Genomic DNA, 19,254 nt, shown 5'->3' with positions numbered 1-19,254 from the left:
TCCTGCTGGTAATAGCTTATCTAAAGTGATCATCAAGTTGGGCCATTTCCAGCACAAATCCAGGTTTTCTCACCCTCCGCCCCCCCACACAAATTCACTCTCCTGCTGGTGAGTCACTCTCCTGCTGGGCTATCACCAGCAGGAGAGTGAATTTGTGTGGGGGGGGTGGAGGGTGAGAAAACCTGGATTTGTGCTGGAAATGGCCCAACCTGATGATCACTTTAGATAAGCTATTACCAGCAGGACAGTGGGGTGGGAGGAGGTATTGTTTCATATTCTCTGTGTGTATATAAAGTCTGCTGCAGTTTCCACGGTATGCATCCGATGAAGTGAGCTGTAGCTCACGAAAGCTCATGCTCAAATAAATTGGTTAGTCTCTAAGGTGCCACAAGTACTCCTTTTCTTTATGCAAAATATACTTTTTTATTAAATCCAGCACACCTAAAAGCAAGTTCAGGGATCAATGCAGTCACTTTGGCTATACTTTTTTAATGGATTGTAGAAATGTTGTAGTGGATGTGTCCCAGCAATGGAAAGTTTAGATCTAACATTAAACCAAAACAAACAAACAAACAAAACCCTCATCTGTTTAGATTTGCCCCAATGTTTCTTTTAGGAATGCACCCTCACTTAAACCTTATGAATAATTGTACTGCAAAGTTCTATGTATTCATTTGATTTTTGTTTCAATTATGTTATGAGGATACAGAAAAGCGTTACCCTGACACAGAATGGGAATTGCTTGATACAGTGTGGTTTGTTGCTGCCTTGGCTCCTTTATTTGGTTATGTAAACAAAGACTACCATACTGCTGGAAAATCAAAACACTTTGGTCTTTCTGTTTTTATATAAATATATATATAATATGGGCAGAAGCATAATAGATTTGTTTGCAGGGTAAATAATCTATCTTGATCAAATGCATATGGTAACTTGATTGAGAATGGAAGTGACCATCACAACAGTCTATGTTTTTCAGTTTTTTAGTTCTTACTTGAATGAGCTTTGGTTGTTTTATAAATATTTTAAAGTGAATTGTTTTATTGATACTGTTTTTTGTGACAAACTGGAATTGTTTTTCCTATTGGTTTATATGATTAAGTTTGAAACTATTAGCCTATTTTATGGGCAGTAATTCAAGAGGAAAGATAGCCTTGTGGTTAAGGAACTGGTCTGGGACTGAGAGCCTGAGTCCAATTTCCAGGTCTGCTGCAGATTGCTTGTGTAGTCTCAATGGGGCTAGTCCCAAGTATAAAGCAGCATTGCCAACTTTCATGATTTTATCACTAGTCTCATAATATTTGGTGACTTCCATAAAGCCCCTGTTCCTGAAGTCATGTGATTATATGAGACTCTTGCCTTTTTATAAAGTAAGTTTCTAGCCCTCATGGTTGCAGAGAAAAACACAAAAATGCAGAGTGTCAAGGTTAAAAAATCAGAAGGGAATTGAAACATATATTAAGCCAGACCTGTGACTTTATGGAGACAAGAGTAATGCTTTTTGAATTTTTGATGTTGACCATACTGGTTAAGTTTAGCATATAACTCTTTGTAAGACTGGAGATTTAACTCTGCCTCAATTTTCCATTAGCATAATGAGGATGCTATCTCCTTTTGGCTGTCTTGTCTATTTAGGTTATAAACTCTGTGGGGCAGGGACCATCTGCTACTGTGTTTGTACAGCACCTAGCACAATCAAGTCCAATTCTTGGTTTGAGCAAGGAGGTGCTACTGTAACAAACAATAATCATGGATATTAAAATAGAAGGTGCTGTTCTTATTTTTGAGATGGAATTGATTACCCTTGTGACAGTAGTGTGTGTAGTCCTCGATGCGTCTGTAATTGCTTTGTAAGGTCACCATGTCTTTCTCAAAAGTGGTGTATGAAAAAGGTATAAAGAGAAAACAGCCTGCTCTGTTAAGTGCATGGTTCCAACACTTATGCCGCTTTTAAAGTAATACACAGCTCTTGGATGTGCACAACGCTGGATTAAAATAACTGAGTTTGAAAGGCAAGGCCCTTCAGAGTCAGACAACCTACCTGCTGTGTGTAGGGCCTTATGATGTTTGGAAGTAGGTTACCACAAACCTCATTTACTTCACCCTGTAATGCCCTGCCCATTGCAGAGGAGACTCTAGCTGGAATAAAATCTTTCTCCCTCTTAACTCAGCTTCTCCTTCTGCTTGTTCCCAGGATGAAGTCATAACCCTGCGTGTGTATGACATAGCAATCTGTTGCGTTGGAAAGGAGCTGGGGGGGGGGGGGTGATCACACACACGCTGCGGGATTGAGGAGGAGGAGATGGGCAGGGACGAGGCAGAGAAGCCATGCTTACCCGACAAACGGATTTTGCTGTTCGTCACCCGAAAGTGCCAAGGCAATGCTGAAAGCGGGAGCTGGCTTTCTGATGTGAGTGTGACACAGTTGAAAGCTGCTCCCTCGCTCTGTGCCAGCCCCTCCGGAGGCTAGCGCTGAACGCCTGTGCACCGCCCAGAGCTTGCCCGTTGCATAAGCCCCCTGATGAGGTTACATAACGGGCTGCCGCTGTCTGCGCGGCTCCGTGCCCCCCGGGTTACAAGCGTGGCACGGGGAGGGGGCGCTGACTGATGGGCTGAGCTGCTGGCTGCCGCGGCGTCCCCTGGAGTGGGCGGGGGACACGCGGGCCGGAAGGCATGTTTGCAACACAGCTGGAGAAGATCCAGAGTAGCAGCCGGCGGCTGTCGCCACCCAGCCCGGGCATCGCGGCTGCTGGGCAGGGCACCGCTCGCCATTGCTCTCGCCTCCCTGGCTTGCATGTGGCGGGGACGGGCGGTGTCAGGCCGGTCGGGGACAGGACAGAGGAGGGGAGGGAGCCCGTGAAGGAGGGGCCTCCGCAAACGCCCTTCAAACCCTGCAGGCGCCACTGCAGCAGCTGGCTGCTCCCGGATTCCTCCTGCAGAGGCTCGTCCCAAGCAGCCCCCCGCCGCCCATGCCCCTGCTGGGTAAGTGACCCCTTTCGGGCTGTGGGGAAGGGGGAACGCAAGCACGGCGGGGTACCCTGGAGTTGGGCAGAGCTCTGCTCTTCTGCATGTCACTTTCGCATTCGCCGCTGCTGCTGCTGAACGCCTTGGGGCCGCGAGCCCTCCAGGTCCCAGCCCTGTGGCCAGGCCATGGCAGGCAGGATCCGCGTGCTGACAAGTGGAGAGGAGAGACTGGCACGTTGTGTCCCCCCCCCTTCTGCTGGAGAAACTTTTTCTGGGCAGCGTAGGGAGCCGCGCTTTATGAGTGCTGGGAGGGAGGGGGAGTGCTGCACCCCCTGGCTTGAAGTAGTAATAACAACCCAAATACATGGTTTCCGCCTTCCGCCCCCCCCCCCAATACAAATTGTTCCAGCACCACTGCAGGGCTTGGGGAAATGCGTGAGTCGCGCTCAACGTGAGAGGAGAAGCCACCAAGTTGGGTGGCAGCAGAGCTTAACTCTTTCCTGCCCCTGGCGTTTCCCTGGAACCAGCTGGTGCAGTGGTTCTCAGCCAGGGGTACTCAGAGGTCTTCCAGGGGGTACATCGACTCAGCTAGAGAGTTGCCTAGTTTTACAACAGGCTACATAAAAAGCACTAGCGAAGTCGCTACAAACTAAAATTTCATTCAGAGGGTGACTTGTTTGTACTGCTCTGTGCGCTTTACACTGCAATGTAAGTTCAATATTTATTTTCCAGTTGAATTATTTGATAATTATATGGTAAAAATAAGACAGTAAGCCGTTTTTCAGAGTACTGTGATACTTTTTGTAATTTTATGTCTGATTTCGTAAGCAAGTAGTTTTTAAGTGAGTTGCAACTTGGGGGTACCCAACACAAATCAGACTCCTGAAAGGGGTACAGTAATCTGGAAAGGTTGAGGACCACTTAACTGGTGGGATTTGCCCTGCGCTTGAATCCTGGGGGTGCTAATATTATTCCTGAGGCTCCATTCAGTCTTTTATCCCGCACCCGCACTCTGTTGCGTTCAGCAGGTCCCTGTCAGTCAGCAGGAAGGGGGGGAGGGAGAGGAGTAGTGCAATGGCATTCTGGTATTGGACATGGACATAGTGTAGTATAATGTATTTATAGTTAACCCAAGCAGCCCTGCGGGTGGTGTGAGAGCTACTGTGGTACAGTCCTTAGTGGTAGTATTCATTTGAACATCCGCTCCCCCCTCCTCCCCAAACATGGGGTAGGGTCAGTATTCCCCCCCACCCCACTCTCCTGCTGGTAATAGCTCATCTTAAGTGATCGCTCTCCTTACAATGTGTATGATAAACACCCATTTTTTCATGATCTGTGTGTATATAAATCTCCTCACTGTATTTTCTACTTTATGCATCCGATGAAGGGAGCTGTAGCTCACGAAAGCTCATGCTCAAATAAATTGGTTAGTCTCTAAGGTGCCACAAGTCCTCCTTTTCTTTTTGCGAATACAGACTAACACGGCTGTTACTCTGAAACGGGTCAGTACAGTGAAACTGAGAACTATACTAGGCTAGCTGGGAGTTCCCTTTAAAAATTCCAATCTGTTTGGAGTTGCAACATGAGCACAAAATGAAAACATCTTTAATTGGTATTGCATAAACTGCAAAGACCTGAAACTGTTCAGGGGCCCGATCCTGCAAACAGTTCCACATGTACAGACCCCTTGTGACCAAGTAGAGCAGCAATGTCATTTCAGAAAAATTCTGTGGGGGTCAAAGTTGTATAGCATATAGAACCTTATATCTGATTATCTAGTCTGCAAAGTTCGGGGTGGGGGAGAAGAAGTGGTTCATATAGACCAGTGGTGGGCAATCTGCGGCCCATCAGGGTAATCCACTGGCGGGCTGCGAGACAGTGTTTACATTAACCATCTGCAGGCATGGCCGCCCGGAGCTCCCAGTGGGCGCGGTTCGCCGTTCATGGCCAATGGGACCTATGGGCGGCCGTGCCTGCTGTTGGTTATGTAAACCCTGACGGGCCGCTTGTGGGCTGCAGGTTGCCCACCACAAATACAGACCTATGAAAAATGTGGGGGGAGTGGAAAACAAAGTGGTGGGGGCTGCTTTCTCACCCCATAGCAAATGGTGTCCTTGAAGTGGAGCACTGAGTATTCTGCACCACGGGAAGGGTTTGTGTGGCTCTCTTTGCAGGATCAGGCTCTGTGTTTGTGATAGAACTGCAAGCCCAGATTCCATCACCCTTAATTCTTCTTCACTAGGCAGTTTTCCATGTCTGGCTCTGTTGGATGAAAATGTAAAAATGAAGTCCTGTCTGGTAGACATTGTGGATGTTAACACTATGGGAGGTGGTGTGGCCTAGTGGATAGAGCTGGGAGACCTAGGTTCTAGTCTCAGCTCTGTCACTGGTTTGCTCGGAGACCTTGGGCAAGTCACCTCATGTCTCTGTGCCTCATCTGTAAAATGGGGATAATGATTGTGACCTTTGTAAAGCACTGTGAGACCTACCAATGAAGAGTGCTACGTAGGAGGTAGGTATTATTACTCAGTGTTCAGACAGTCATGACGGTGAGTGCAATATAAATAACTACATAGACATCAAAGACTCCGTGGCACTTTTGTAGGTGCCTGGTCGAACTGCCCCCTGCCTCCACAGTTGTATAAAGTTATAATCCTGGGAGAACTCTTTAAGCGCTTAAAATCAGCGATCACCTTTTGCTATTGCTTTTATATTAAGGACACTGTGTAAATAAACGTAAAGTAACAATGGAATGAGAATGGGAGTTTGCCCTGGACACTTTGGTGAGGTTTAATGATAGTGTCCCATTTTGTGCTCTGATAGAATGAAATCTCATTTAAAATGAAAGATGTGGCCGGGGGCTGGGGGAAGAGGGGAAGGCAGACATCTGCAGTTTGGTCCTTTACAACTTGGAATCAAGAGTCTCAATCTCTGACATCAATGTGTAATTTGCTCTTTATTAGCTGATTACATTGTGAACAAGCCTTGACTCGTAGCCCTCAAGGGTTAATGTAAAAGGCACATTTCCCTGTGTGTAATTACTTGGCCACCATGGCTCATCCAAGGCCACATAGCAAGGCTGTGTAATTACAACTTGGCACACAGTACTCCAGTGTTGTAGATGTGTTGCTGGCATACTCGGTTCAGGGAATCCTGCCCACGCTGTTCGACTGACGGTTGCGGGGGCCAGTAAAAATGAAGAATAAATAATCATTGTTCCAGAAGGGGAGTTGCTTCCACCAAAGGGGCAGGGAAGGGAAACTCGTTTGAAATTGTCAGTTGGTTGAGTGACTGGGGCAAAGGAACCACAGAGACAATTAAAATGTGTTCCCTGTTGTTTGGCGTCAGCTCCATAAGGCCCACCCTATATCACCATGCTCTCCTTTGCTATCTATTGTACTCCAACAACAGACGTTGTTTTGGGGGGTTGTAGTTGTACAAAGCTATGGAACAACAGTCCACAAAATCAATGTTTCAGAAATGGAACCTCTCATCTTTCCGGCTGTGCTCCCTCCTGTTCCTCCCCCTCTTATCTCTGTCCCATTTGGCAACTGCACTGTCCACCTTGTGGCGCAGGTTCACAGTCTTGTGTGCCATAGAATCATAGAATCATAGAATATCAGGGTTGGAAGGGACCCCTGAAGGTCATCTAGTCCAACCCCCTGCTCGAAGCAGGACCAATTCCCAGTTAAATCATCCCAGCCAGGGCTTTGTCAAGCCTGACCTTAAAAACTTCCAAGGAAGGAGATTCCACCACCTCCCTAGGCAACGCATTCCAGTGTTTCACCACCCTCTTACTGAAAAAGTTTTTCCTAATATCCAATCTAAACCTCCCCCACTGCAACTTGAGACCATTACTCCTCGTTCTGTCATCTGCTACCATTGAGAACAGTCTAGAGCCATCCTCTTTGGAACCCCCTTTCAGGTAGTTGAAAGCAGCTATCAAATCCCCCCTCATTCTTCTCTTCTGCAGGCTAAACAATCCCAGCTCCCTCAGCCTCTCCTCATAAGTCATGTGTTCTAGACCCCTAATCATTTTTGTTGCCCTTCGCTGGACTCTCTCCAATTTATCCACATCCTTCTTGTAGTGTGGGGCCCAAAACTGGCCACAGTACTCCAGATGAGGCCTCACCAATGTCGAATAGAGGGGGACGATCACGTCCCTCGATCTGCTCGCTATGCCCCTACTTATACATCCAAAAATGCCATTGGCCTTCTTGGCAACAAGGGCACACTGCTGACTCATATCCAGCTTCTCGTCCACTGTCACCCCTAGGTCCTTTTCCGCAGAACTGCTGCCTAGCCATTCGGTCCCTAGTCTGTAGCGGTGCATTGGATTCTTCCGTCCTAAGTGCAGGACCCTGCACTTATCCTTATTGAACCTCATCAGATTTCTTTTGGCCCAATCCTCCAATTTTTCTAGGTCCTTCTGTATCCTATCCCTCCCCTCCAGCGTATCTACCACTCCTCCCAGTTTAGTATCGTCCGCAAATTTGCTGAGAGTGCAATCCACACCATCCTCCAGATCATTTATGAAGATATTGAACAAAACCGGCCCCAGGACCGACCCCTGGGGCACTCCACTTGATACCGGCTGCCAACTAGACATGGAGCCATTGATCACTACCCGTTGAGCCCGACAATCTAGCCAGCTTTCTACCCACCCTATAGTGCATTCATCCAGCCCATACTTCCTTAACTTGCTGACAAGAATACTGTGGGAGACCGTGTCAAAAGCTTTGCTAAAGTCAAGAAACAATACATCCACTGCTTTCCCTTCATCCACAGAACCAGTAATCTCATCTTCCACTCTTCCCTCCTGATGTCCAAACTCTTGTTAAATACAGTTGCTTACCATTGCTAGCAACTTCCCTTTGGCCTCCATCCTCACTGCCAACATCCGTATAGCCATCTCCTTTATATTCTCCCTACTTACCTATCCTACCTCCAGTCTGTTCAACAGGCTCTAGCGCAGTGGGTCTCAAACTTCATTGCACTGCGACCGCTTCTGACAACAAAAATTACTACATGACCTTAGGAGGGGGAACTGAAGCCTGAGCTCTCCCCCCCGCCCCCCAGGTGTGTGTGTGTGGTGGGGAACTAAAACTTGAACCCTACCACCCTGGCCGGAGGGGCCATAGCCGAAGCCTAAGGGCTTCAGCTCCAGGCAGAGAGCCTGTAACCTGAGCTCTGCCGCCCAGTGCTGAAGCTTTGGCTTTGTCCACGGGCAGTGGGGTTCAGGCTTCAGCTTCTTCCCCGGGCGGTGAGGCTTGGGCTTTGGCTTCAGCCCCTGGCCCCAGCAAGTCTATCACCAGCCCTGGCGACCCCATTAAAACGGTGTCACGACCCACTTTGGGGTCCTGACCCACAGTTTGATCATCATCATCATGTTCCTATTACTCCTCTGGTGTTTAGGGCAGTGACGAAGCTCCTCCACTCCTGTCTGTTTCTGGCAAGTCTTTCAGTGGTTCCCCAGCTGTACCCCAGGTTTTTCAGCTCGACTTCCACAGCTCTTCGCCATATTGTTTTCGGGCGGCCTTGTTTTCGCTTGCCTTCAGGTGTCCATCTTATTGCTACTCTGGTGATGGAATCAGTTTCCATCCGAAGCACATGACCGATCCATCTCTAGCACCTCCTGGCAATGATGGTGCTCAGATCCTCCACTGTGTCAATAGATCTTGGTTTGAGATTGTTCTGGGCCAAAAGATACGGAGGATTTTTCTGAGGCAAGTTGTATGGAATGAAGATAGCTTGGACATGTCATACTTTCTCATTCCCTAGCATTCTGCACTATAAAGTAGCGTTGAAAGTACGCAGCAGTGATAAATCTTGAGTTTAGTTTTGGTGTTGTATTTTGATGATTTTCAGACTGTATTTAAGCTCCTGAAGGTGTTCCTGGCTTTATTGATTTTGTTCCAGATATCCTGGCTTGTTCCAACAGCCTGGCTGATGGTGCTGCCCAAGTATGTGAATATTTCTACATTGGTGAGAACATAATCCTCTATCTGTACTGGTGATGATGAGGCAATATTAAAGGTCATGATATCTGTCTTATTGTGATTGATTTTCAGTCCAATTTGCTGTCCGAATGCTTTGAGTCAAGTTGTTTTTTCTTGTATATGGTGTTGGGTATGTGATAGGAGAGCAACATCATCTGCGAAGTCCCGGTCTTCAAGGGATGAGAAGAGTGTCCATTTAATGCATCTTGGCATGTCTTCTGTTGTATGCTACATTACCCAGTCGATGGCAATGTTGAAGAGGATTGGAGATATGACACACCCCTGACGTACTCCTGTTTTTACTTCAAAACTGAGCTCACTGTGATCAACACTTCATGTAAAGTTGAAATAGAAGCTTTTGATGACATTGATTATATGGAAAGGAATTCCATATGCCCGCAGAATGCACCATAGGCTGGTCCTGTGAATGCTATCAAACGCCTTCTCAAAGTCTATGAAATTTATGTAGAGTTGCCGTTGCCAGTCTAAGCACTGTTCTGTTCTGTTTTGTAGAGTGAAGATCTGGTCTGTGCATCCACACTCTTTCTGAAAACCAGCTTGCTCTTTTCTGAGAATGCTATCAACTGCCTTTGATATATGGTGGACTATGATCTTACACAATACTTTGCTTGGCACAGATAGAAGTCATGAAAGCCTATGCTCAAATAAATTGGTTAGTCTCTAAGGTCCCACAAGTCCTCCTTTTCTTTTTGCGAATACAGACTAACATGGCTGCTACTCTGAAACCTGTCAAAACCTGTCTTCTGCTCTTGCAGCTCTGAGCATATATCCCCCAACGTCTTCCTTAAGATTCTTCCCTAGCTCCCTGTTTTCTCCAGCATTCAATTGAGAATCCGTGCTCTCACTTCCAAGACTCTAGACATCCGTGCTGTAAAGGGGGAAAACACAAAGCTGCAGCATTGAATCAGTTTCCCCTATCCCCTTGTTTTCTGTTGACTCCCCTGTTCCCAAATGCCTGTTTTCTGTTTATGATTTCTGTCTGCATTAGGTCTTCTTTCAGCAAAATTTTACTCATGCAAGTAGCCCTTAGTCACATGAGTAATTCCATTGAAGTCTGTTGAAATTATTCACATATGTAAAGGTTACTCAAATGAGTAAGGGTTGCAGGATTTTCTTTAAGGCGGGGCTGTCTTTTCATGTGCCTGTAAATCATCAAGTCCCCCATATGGTGCTAAATAAATAATGAAAAAATAATACAAATAGCACCACTTTCCAGTTAGATCCATTTGCTGTTACTTCTTGGGACATTACTTCTCACTCCTTGTCTGTTGCAAGCTGTTCGAAAATCTTTGTATATAGTGATTCCTTGTTGGTTAAGGAATGTAAAAAAGAAATAATAAACGGTATTAGTTGTTTTTCAGTGTTTTTTGAAAGGGTCTCAAAACTGTGGGTAGTGGCTGTGCACAAATGCAGAGTCTCTTGTTGCCAAGGCTGTGAGCCAACTGGGTCTCAAGGGAAAATGTAACCACTTACCCATAGCAACTTGATCTCTACAGAAAGCCTAACTCTGAGTGAGTCACATGAACATTATTGCTTACGAACGAGTTACAATGAAGCAAACTCTGTCAAAGCTGATAGTCCTTCTGTGAAAATACGTAACGATACTCTCCTCTTTAGATCATTGCTCTCCTCTAATCCTGTGCTCCCACATTCTTCATGGACCCAATCCTGAGAAGTGCTGAGTGCTCTCAGCTCCTGTTAGTCAGCATTTGGTACCTTACAGGGTCAGGCCCTGTGCTCCTCTGCTCCCATCTTCTCCTCCTCCACCTCTTCCTTCCAGGTCTGTGCTCCTGCTGCTCTCCTCTTGGAGCAGTCTCCCACAACCCACATGCTGAGTTCTCTCCCTCTCCTTTAGATCCTTCCTGAAAGGCTACTCCTTTTGAACAGCCTTCCTTTGCATGACCTTTGTGACCTGATCTCACTGACAACGTCTTTGACCCTTACGTCCAAACCATTGCCTGGTGCATCACATAGGTCTTTTACAGTGTTAGCTCCTCTGAGCAAGACTCTTGTCTTCTGTGTCCTGTCAAGTGCTTGATTGTACAGCACAATGGGGCCCTGAGCTCTGTTGGGGTCTTTAGTGAGACAGTTTTTCTCTTTGTTAAGGCTGTTGTGTTCGATATATTTATGGGCTGTTCTTTGTTTATGTGTATGTTGTAAATTTTAATTTATGGGAGGGGAGCACTGGATAGATGCCTGTAAATATGTTAAAAAATTAATAAAATAAGTAGTACAAAAAATTAGTAATAAAAAACTATGGGGCTGTCAGCTTTGACAATGTTCCCTTTAACTGGGAGAAGGAGCAAACTGTGGTTTGTTGCAAAAATATTTAGAACAGTTACTGTGGTGATGCAGACCAGCAGCAGGTTGGGAATAGTAATGGTATTCAAAAGCTGTTAGCCTCTGATGGCTGGTTGGTGGTTTATGTGAAAGAAATACCATAGTCTCATCCAGTTCCCATTAGACAGATTACAAAAATCGCTGTCCTTATTAGCATCTGCATTGGCAGCCCAGGCATAGAGACCAAAAATGTAATTGGCCACAGATATTGAGTTACCCTCTTATATCTAGAAGTAGTTCCTCCAGCACTGAGACACTTTGGGGAATAGCTTGCTTGGGTAATGCCCATACTGTACCTGGAAGACTCCATTTTCCAAGTCTTTCCAGTCCAGCACTTTCATAAGCACTGAATTCACTAAATAATTATGAGCTCAGTTATCTCAATGTGCACAGCAAAGTGTGCATGCAGAAACATACAGGAAAAGGGCAGCGCTACATGTTTGCAACTAGTTGCTTAAAAGCCACATATGGTGGTCTGTGCAGAGGTGGTAATTGGAGACCATTGGAATGTACCAGGGCCACCCATGATTATAGAGTAATTGACTGTAATGTGTGCCAGGGCCAAGCAGGACCTTGGCAGCCAGGGTGTGAAGGTGGCATGCAGTGCTTCACCTTTTCCCTCCACCAGCCTTGGGTCCTGTGCCAAGTGTCGCCCGAAATCAGAGCCAGGAGATTTAAAAATAAAACTATATTTTGTGAAAGGGGGATAGACATTCTGAGCAACAAATATTTCTGCACTTTCCAGTATTCGAGTGAGTCTGAAAGTCTTGTTCATATTGCAGGTGGGTAAATGAAGAGAAACATTTCCACAGCGAATACTCACTAGATGTTGGATATCTCTGTGGTAAAAATTGGGTCTGTGCATTCAGACTGTAGGCTCTGAATGACAGTGCTCAAAAGTATCTTGAAATGGTTGGTTGGCAGATCCAATACTGGATCAACATTAGCAGTGACAAACCATTGGCTTTTTAATTCTTAGGCCTTGGGTACACTAAAAAGGTTTGCCAATATAGCTATACTGGCAAACCTTTCTCGTGGAGATGCAGTTTATATTGGTTCTCCAAATAAAATAAGCTTTTTGGACTTTTTTTCTGGTATAACTGTGTCTACACTCGGGCTTTTGCTGGTATAACCTAGGCCAGTTGGGATGTGTTTGGGGTTTGGTTTTTTTGCATACTTCTAACTGACATAGCTATGCCTGCAAAATTTTAAATGTAGACCAGGCCTTACCTTATTATGATGGCATACTTGATAGGCGGACATTAATGCTAAAATAAATCTTCCTGAGGTCCAATTACATCTCAGCTTTCTCGAGCCTGATATAGTTGTGTTTCTATTTGACTTAATATCAAGTAGATGTTCATGACCAGCTTCCTTTTGTGAATACAGATCAGCTCCTGTAACATCTAAATAGTTCTGCCCTCAATTAATTGTGGATTCCATTAAATTGCCTGTATAAAATAGTTGTACGTAGTGTTATTGTAGCCATGTTGGTCCCAAGATATTAGAGAGACAGCATGGGTAAGGTAATATCTTTTATTGGACCAACTTCTGGTCCCTTGAACTACTTATGCTAAACAATCTGTTACATTTAGCTGTGACATTCTCATTAAGTTTCCCAGACCTGGAGAAGAGATCTATGTAAGCTTGAAAGCTTGTCTCAGACCTGGTCTACACTACAGAGTTAGGTCAATGACCCAATGATGTAAGTGTCTACACTAAAATTTTGCTCCCACCGATGGAACTGCCCCGCTACACAGACTTAATAATGCCACCTCCACGAGAGACATAGAATCAATATCAATGTAGTTAGGTTGACACAGTATCAGTGTAGACACTGTGTTGTTTACATCGACTGTTACTGTCTTTCAGAAGCCATGCCGCAATGCTCCACACTGACAGTAAATCGGCACAAGTGCTTCTGATGAGGATGCACACTGCCGACACAAGGAGCAAAGTGTAGACACATACAAGCAATGTAATTACTGCGGCTGCTATATGCCAACGTAAGTTCAGTCGACTTAATTTTGTAGTGTAGACATGCCCTCTCTCATCAACAGAAGTTGGTCCAATAAAAGACATAAAATAGGTGAAGCAACATGGGGGCTCGGTTGGGGCCCCTTTAAGACTCAGCCCAATATTGACTAACAATAGGCCCAAATCCAAGAGCCAGACACCCTTGAACTTTGGGAAAGCTTGGGTCTGCAGCTAAATTTTGTGGCTCAGGCCCATGTCTGATATTGACATGTTTCATCTGGAGATTAGAGATTCTAGATATGGTCCAACAAGATGTAGCATTATTAACCCCAGATGTTCAAAAGCCAATAATGAAATTATTGAAATAATGAAATTAAAAGCCGTGATATTAAAAAAAAAGTTCTTTTTATTTGCTTTCAGGGGTTTCCCTTTGGGGTACAAGCTCTTCTCTGTAACCAAGTGGGTTAGAAATGTACTTTTTCTTTTAAAATGAAAGAGAAGATTCTCACATAATCGCTCATCCACAGGAGCTGAGGTTTTAAATAGAGCATCAAATGAGTTGAGAACGCTGCAAGATGTTAGCTTTCAGCTGTACAAAGCCAGAGCAAACAGTAAATACACCAGATTTGTTAATCATTGTGCTCGGCTGTGGTTGACGTATGGATTTAGTAAGGTGGGGCGAGCCATTGCTATTTATGTTTTGTGCCTGCACTATTCACTGACAACCAAGACTCTTGTCACAAGGACAGATTAAACTGAGTTACTCCCAGGATAACAGCCTTTATTACAATGAAATGATTCATTGGGATGACAGCTGCAGAACTTTTAACTTCTGCTGAATTAAGGAGCCCTGCCTCACTTAATGACAGGAGCCTCTTATCCAGCCCAGTCTGCATAATGTAAACATAGAAGCTGGGACTGGTTGTAAGGGAGGGTCATGCTGTGATGTGATGTGATGTGTGTGTGCGTGCGTGCGCCTTCAGTTAATAAACAATCTTCGATGGCCTGTGCTTTCTGTGTTGAAATAAATTTGGGCCTACATCTTAATGGCACTGCAAGAAAAAAAAGCCGTGATTTCTCAACAAGGCACAGCCCCATCTGGTGCTCTTTAGGCTGCTTGTTATTAGACTACTTAATTCCTTGTGGTTTTGATGTTTTATTTATATATCACCATTGGTGTCCATCCTACTTTACAGTCAATAGGAGACCAGGGGCTTGATACAAAATGCATTGAACTCCACAGCACTCTTTCTTTTGACTTCACTGGGCTTTGGCTCAGGTGTCAGGCCCTAACCCTAGGCCTCATCCAAATTGCACAGATAACATACTGGGAAAAGTGGAAAGGAAGGGAGACGGGAAACAAGGCTTTATGGGAGAAGAATCAGGCCCATGAATGTTTCAACATCTTTGGGAGGTAGGTAAATATAATTATATCTCTATTACAGTTGAGGAAACAAAGGCACATGGGGACCAAGTGACTTACCTAAGTGCCACAGTGATTGAGTGACAGGGTCAGGAATAGAACTGCTGGTCCAGAGTCCAAGCTCCCAGTCCTGTGTCCTGCTACTAAACACATTCCCTCCCATTTATTACTTTGGTGCAATGGTGTCTTGTGGTTTCCTTGAATGTCATGCTTCATGGTTCTAAATGGCAGAAGACTCAGGACAACACTAACTCTGAGAGAACAAGAGCCTTCTTGAAAATCCTTTTATTTATCTAATAAATATTGACCTGATTCTACACTTGTTTGTTTAAGTAAAATTCCCGTTGAAGTTTTGGTAGTTTTTCCTGAGCAAGCAGTATATTGTTTGCAGTGTTGTAACTGTGTTGGTCCAAGGATATGAGAGAGACAAGATGGGGGATGTAATATTATTGGTCCCATATCCTCACCCACCTTGTTTATAAGGAGTATATTGTCAACTTCTATTGTGAAGTGAAGCAACCTTGAAACAATTTATAGGTGGGCGATTGTTAAGGGAGGAAGGATGGCCATGTGTTAAGGCACTGGACTGGGATCAAGGAGAGCTGGATTCATATTTCAAGCTCTGCCACAGACTAATACCTGATGTGTTTTGAGTTTGGCACCCTAAATCACACGTCACTGTTGGAAACCGTGGCCTGAATTTCCTTTGTGCCTCTCTCTAAAATGAAGGTGCTCATCCTTTCCTAATGGACAAGGGTTTTGTGAGGCAAGATCCATTTGTGAATGTGGGGCACTGAGATAATATGATGATAAGCACGGTAGAGAAGCCTGTAAGAAAGTAAATAAGCTAGCACATGGGCTGGAATAACAGCAGCAAGAAGAAAATTAAATTGTGAATAAAGAGCTAGGGTAATTTTTAAATTGTAATGTAGCCTCTGTTTGTTATGTGGATCAGTGGTGTCTGATTTAAGGAATCAGACACCAGGTTTTTTTACTGTTATAATAATGAAGCAATTGTAGGAGAAAAGAGGGTATTGTGTTTTAGAATAAAAAACAATTTTACAGAACTAATCAGCATTTTATAATGCCAACACATGCACTGAACCTTTGGATGTCTGCAGCTAAGATATCTACATTAGGCAGCCATTGGGGACTGGATGGCTTGGCAGATTGCTAATAATGGGGTATAGAGCCTTTCACCTCTGGGTGATTGGCTTGAATCCAGACTGGGTCAGCAGTGACTGAAAGCTGTTTCCATCTGATGACTGTGTGGGGACTTATGTGAAATGAGTTGGTCTCAGTCCAGTTCCCAATGGACTCCTATATACACTGTAACCAAAATCCTATTGACAGTCTCAGCAGAGAGGCAAAGGGCAGAATATGTTTGGAGAGTGACTTATCCTGTTGTCCTTTCAAGACAATTTAATGGCAGGGCAGTGTGAGGAAATTTGCCCATGCCATACATATTCTGTGGATGAACAGAAGAAACCAACCTCTGGAGCTGTCAGATCAGTGACTTCCCTGAGCAATAAATTCTCTGTAATTGTAGGTTTCAGAGTAGCAGCCGTGATAGTCTGTATCCGCAAAAAGAAAAGGAGGACTTTTTTTCCACTGAATGCTTCCGATGAAGTGAGCTGTAGCTCACGAAAGCTTATGCTCAAATAAATTTGTTAGTCTTGAAGGTGCCACAAGTCCTCCTTTTCTTTCTGTAATTGTAGTGACTGACTTTCCTTAATGCAACCATTCTCATTGCATGGCTGCACTTCAGTCTCTGTGGTAGTGGCTATATTTCTGGTAGACAGCAATGCTTGACAAATGTAGATGATGTTTCTTATGTAAATCAGCAAGAATCTTCTATAGTTCAGGTAGTAAATACAAGGGGTTTGGCATTTGGTTTGTAGGTAAAATATGTAGCACATCAGGCTGGCTCAGTAAATGTATCAGAGGCTTCATTCTTAGTTTCAATCTCCTGCTCAGAAGGAAAGAACCCAAGGAGAACTATAATTGTTGACTTGTAAGCCTGTAGAAATCATGGGTGATATCCTGGCCCTATGGAAGTCAGTGGCCAAACTCCTGTTGTTTTCAGTGGTGCCAGGATTTCACCCCATAATTTCAGAGTAGAGGTCAAGAGAGCTCTATTAATTTTTGTGCTGAGGGCATAAAAAGTGCTTCACATACAGGTGATGTAGGGCGCTGTTGTGTAGAGAGGATCCTCAGCCTTACATGCTCCAGAATGAAAGAAATAGATGTGAATTTAGCATCAAAGCTTTAAATCCCATTCTGCTTTAGAACACCCACTTTGTCCACAAGAGAGACATTTTTTAAAGACACTTTCAGTGCAGAATTAACTCCTTTTCCTATCTTTCCAGGTTGCAACAATGGCTTGTGAATCTGGCTAGCAAAACATGGGAAACTTGCTTCTCTAAAAGCCTTGAAGATTGAAGGCAAAGTGCCCAAGATCAGTCTGTTACTTGAAAATTATTATTTATTATGCTAGCATCAAAAGGTTCTAGTCAGGCAGGGTGGGAGCCCCATTGTGATGATAGGCAATGTGCAAAGCATACAAAGATATGGTCCCTGCCGTGGGAAGCATATAATCTAATTTAAGACTAGAATCAACAAGTTCATAGTTAGTGAGATAAAACACATGAGGGAAAAGAGAATGAGGGTAATGGTAATAAGACCACCTGTTAACAGAGGTTAATTATCTGCTCAAGGCAGAGCTCTGAAATTACTTATGCCAGGCAGCCCCCTTGTCTGCTTTTCCTAGGAGTACCTTGGCACTTTCTCCCATGCCACCCCTTATGCTTATGGAAGATACTTTTCATCCCAATTTGCAAAGCCACCATCATCTCTTTGAAATCCCCCCTTAAAATCTTCCTTTCCATTGGGCGTTGGTTATGTTGGTGGCCACTTGGGACAAATGAGATGTCACAGTCACTAAAAGACACAAACACCCTTCCCTTCAGTGTTGCCTGGTCTTCCAACCCTAATTGTCTGTTTATTCACCTGCTGTGTACTGTGAGAATCCTAGATTTTGTGAGCTCTCTGGGCCAGGGACTGTCTCTGTGTTCTTTTTCTGTACAGAGCCTGGTATAATGGTGCCCTGATGCCTAACTGGGAACCTTACTGCAGTAGTAATAGTAGTAATTAATAGCTGAATGATTAAATATAAATATGTAAATTACTAAATATCAGCAGATCCCACTGTTTTAAACAGGGATGGGTTGACTTTAAAGCTGGCTGCTGTTGTTGGGTACTTGACTTGTCACTTGTCAGTGCTTGAGTGACGCCCTTCCCTCACCCAGTAATACTGATAGTGGATTCCTTCAGCCCTTTAGAAGAAAGTCCTTTGACATCAATCCGTTGATCAGCGTTTACACCATACTCATCACTGTGTTGTCTAGTAGCCCTGCACCTTTAGATATTGCTGAATGGTCACTTAAGCCATATTTTTGTCCTGTGAAACAACCATTTCTACAGAGTCAGAAGTATTCTCTCCCCAACGGGGGGTTTCTAGTTCTTTGACAGAGCTCTGAAGAAATTTTATCCTGCTTTGTACCCTACAATTCTTGTGGCCCTGGTGTGTCACAGCCACTTTGTGGCCCAGGAGAACTAGACTAAACTGTTTTAGGAACACATCAACCTTGTCCCCTGAATACTGGAGGTCAAGTAACATGAGATCTCTTGTCCCCCCTGGTAGCCCATAGACTGGGAATCAAACCCATGCAGCAGTTCAGAGTTGCAGATTATTACCTTGCAACTAAGCCAGTCTGTCCAGGGCATCATTTAAGTATGGTAGATTAAACAGTGAGCCAAAATAATCCTTTAAGTAACTCCATTGGCTTCAGTGTTTAATGACCTGTGTTTCCTTTGCAGCATGTGGACTTTGGGCTTATTTGAAAACATCTAACCAGTTTTATTTATAGGAATACTTGAATTCATGTTTGAACACAGAACTGTCTAGATTCAAAAGTTACCATTTACAGTGCTGCTTTTCACCCAGCTGAAACACTGATGGGTTTGAAAGTGCTAGCAAAGAAAAAAAAAATCCTGCTCAAACCTTCATTTAACCAAAGCCTGAAAACAGCTTCCTTCAAACCAAAGGGATGGGAACTTTATTAACTGAGAAGTCAGGCCTTGGGGGCACATGCAGAAAGTGAAGCATTATTATGAAATCTCAATATCAGTTTACGATCAGCTTTGGGACTGAGAGGAATTGTGCTCATAAATGGTAATTTATCGGTGCTGGGCTTTGCCTTAGTGGCTGCTGAGCTCCTTGAGTCTAGGATAGTCATCAACAGAGGCTGCTTCTTATTGTAAGGGAGTATCTCCCCTGTAGAACCAGCTGCACAATGTTACTGTTATTTATTTTTATCACCATAGTGCTTCATTGCCCTAGCTATAGACATTGTGCTAGGTGCTGTGCAAACACCACAAAGACAGTCCATGCCCAAAGCACTTATGATCTAAGTAAATGTGTATTTCAGCCTTACATAGCTGCCCCAGCTTGCTTCCTTCCTAGGGAGT

At 44.4% G+C, this 19,254-nt stretch overlaps 1 protein-coding gene across 2 annotated transcripts in view; it reads left to right on the top strand.

Annotated features, from left to right (window-relative positions):
- Positions 1–2,592: 2,592 nt before the first annotated feature.
- Positions 2,593–19,254, top strand: part of SYNE3 (spectrin repeat containing nuclear envelope family member 3) — an 84,934-nt gene continuing 68,272 nt past the window's right edge. Inside the window, exon 1 of one of the 2 annotated variants that reach the window (XM_077819328.1) lies at positions 2,593–2,982. In XM_077819328.1, the coding sequence (XP_077675454.1) occupies positions 2,970–2,982 (13 nt within the window). In that variant the 5' untranslated portion in view covers positions 2,593–2,969. The remainder of the gene's footprint in view (positions 2,983–19,254) is intronic. The other variant, XM_077819327.1, reaches the window with a different exon arrangement.

The sequence above is a fragment of the Eretmochelys imbricata genome, chromosome 6 (assembly GCF_965152235.1).
Source record: "Eretmochelys imbricata isolate rEreImb1 chromosome 6, rEreImb1.hap1, whole genome shotgun sequence".
Classification (NCBI taxonomy): domain Eukaryota; kingdom Metazoa; phylum Chordata; order Testudines; family Cheloniidae; genus Eretmochelys; species Eretmochelys imbricata.
The sequence above is the reverse complement of the archived record's forward strand: the minus strand, read 5'-3'. Positions and strand labels throughout refer to the sequence as shown.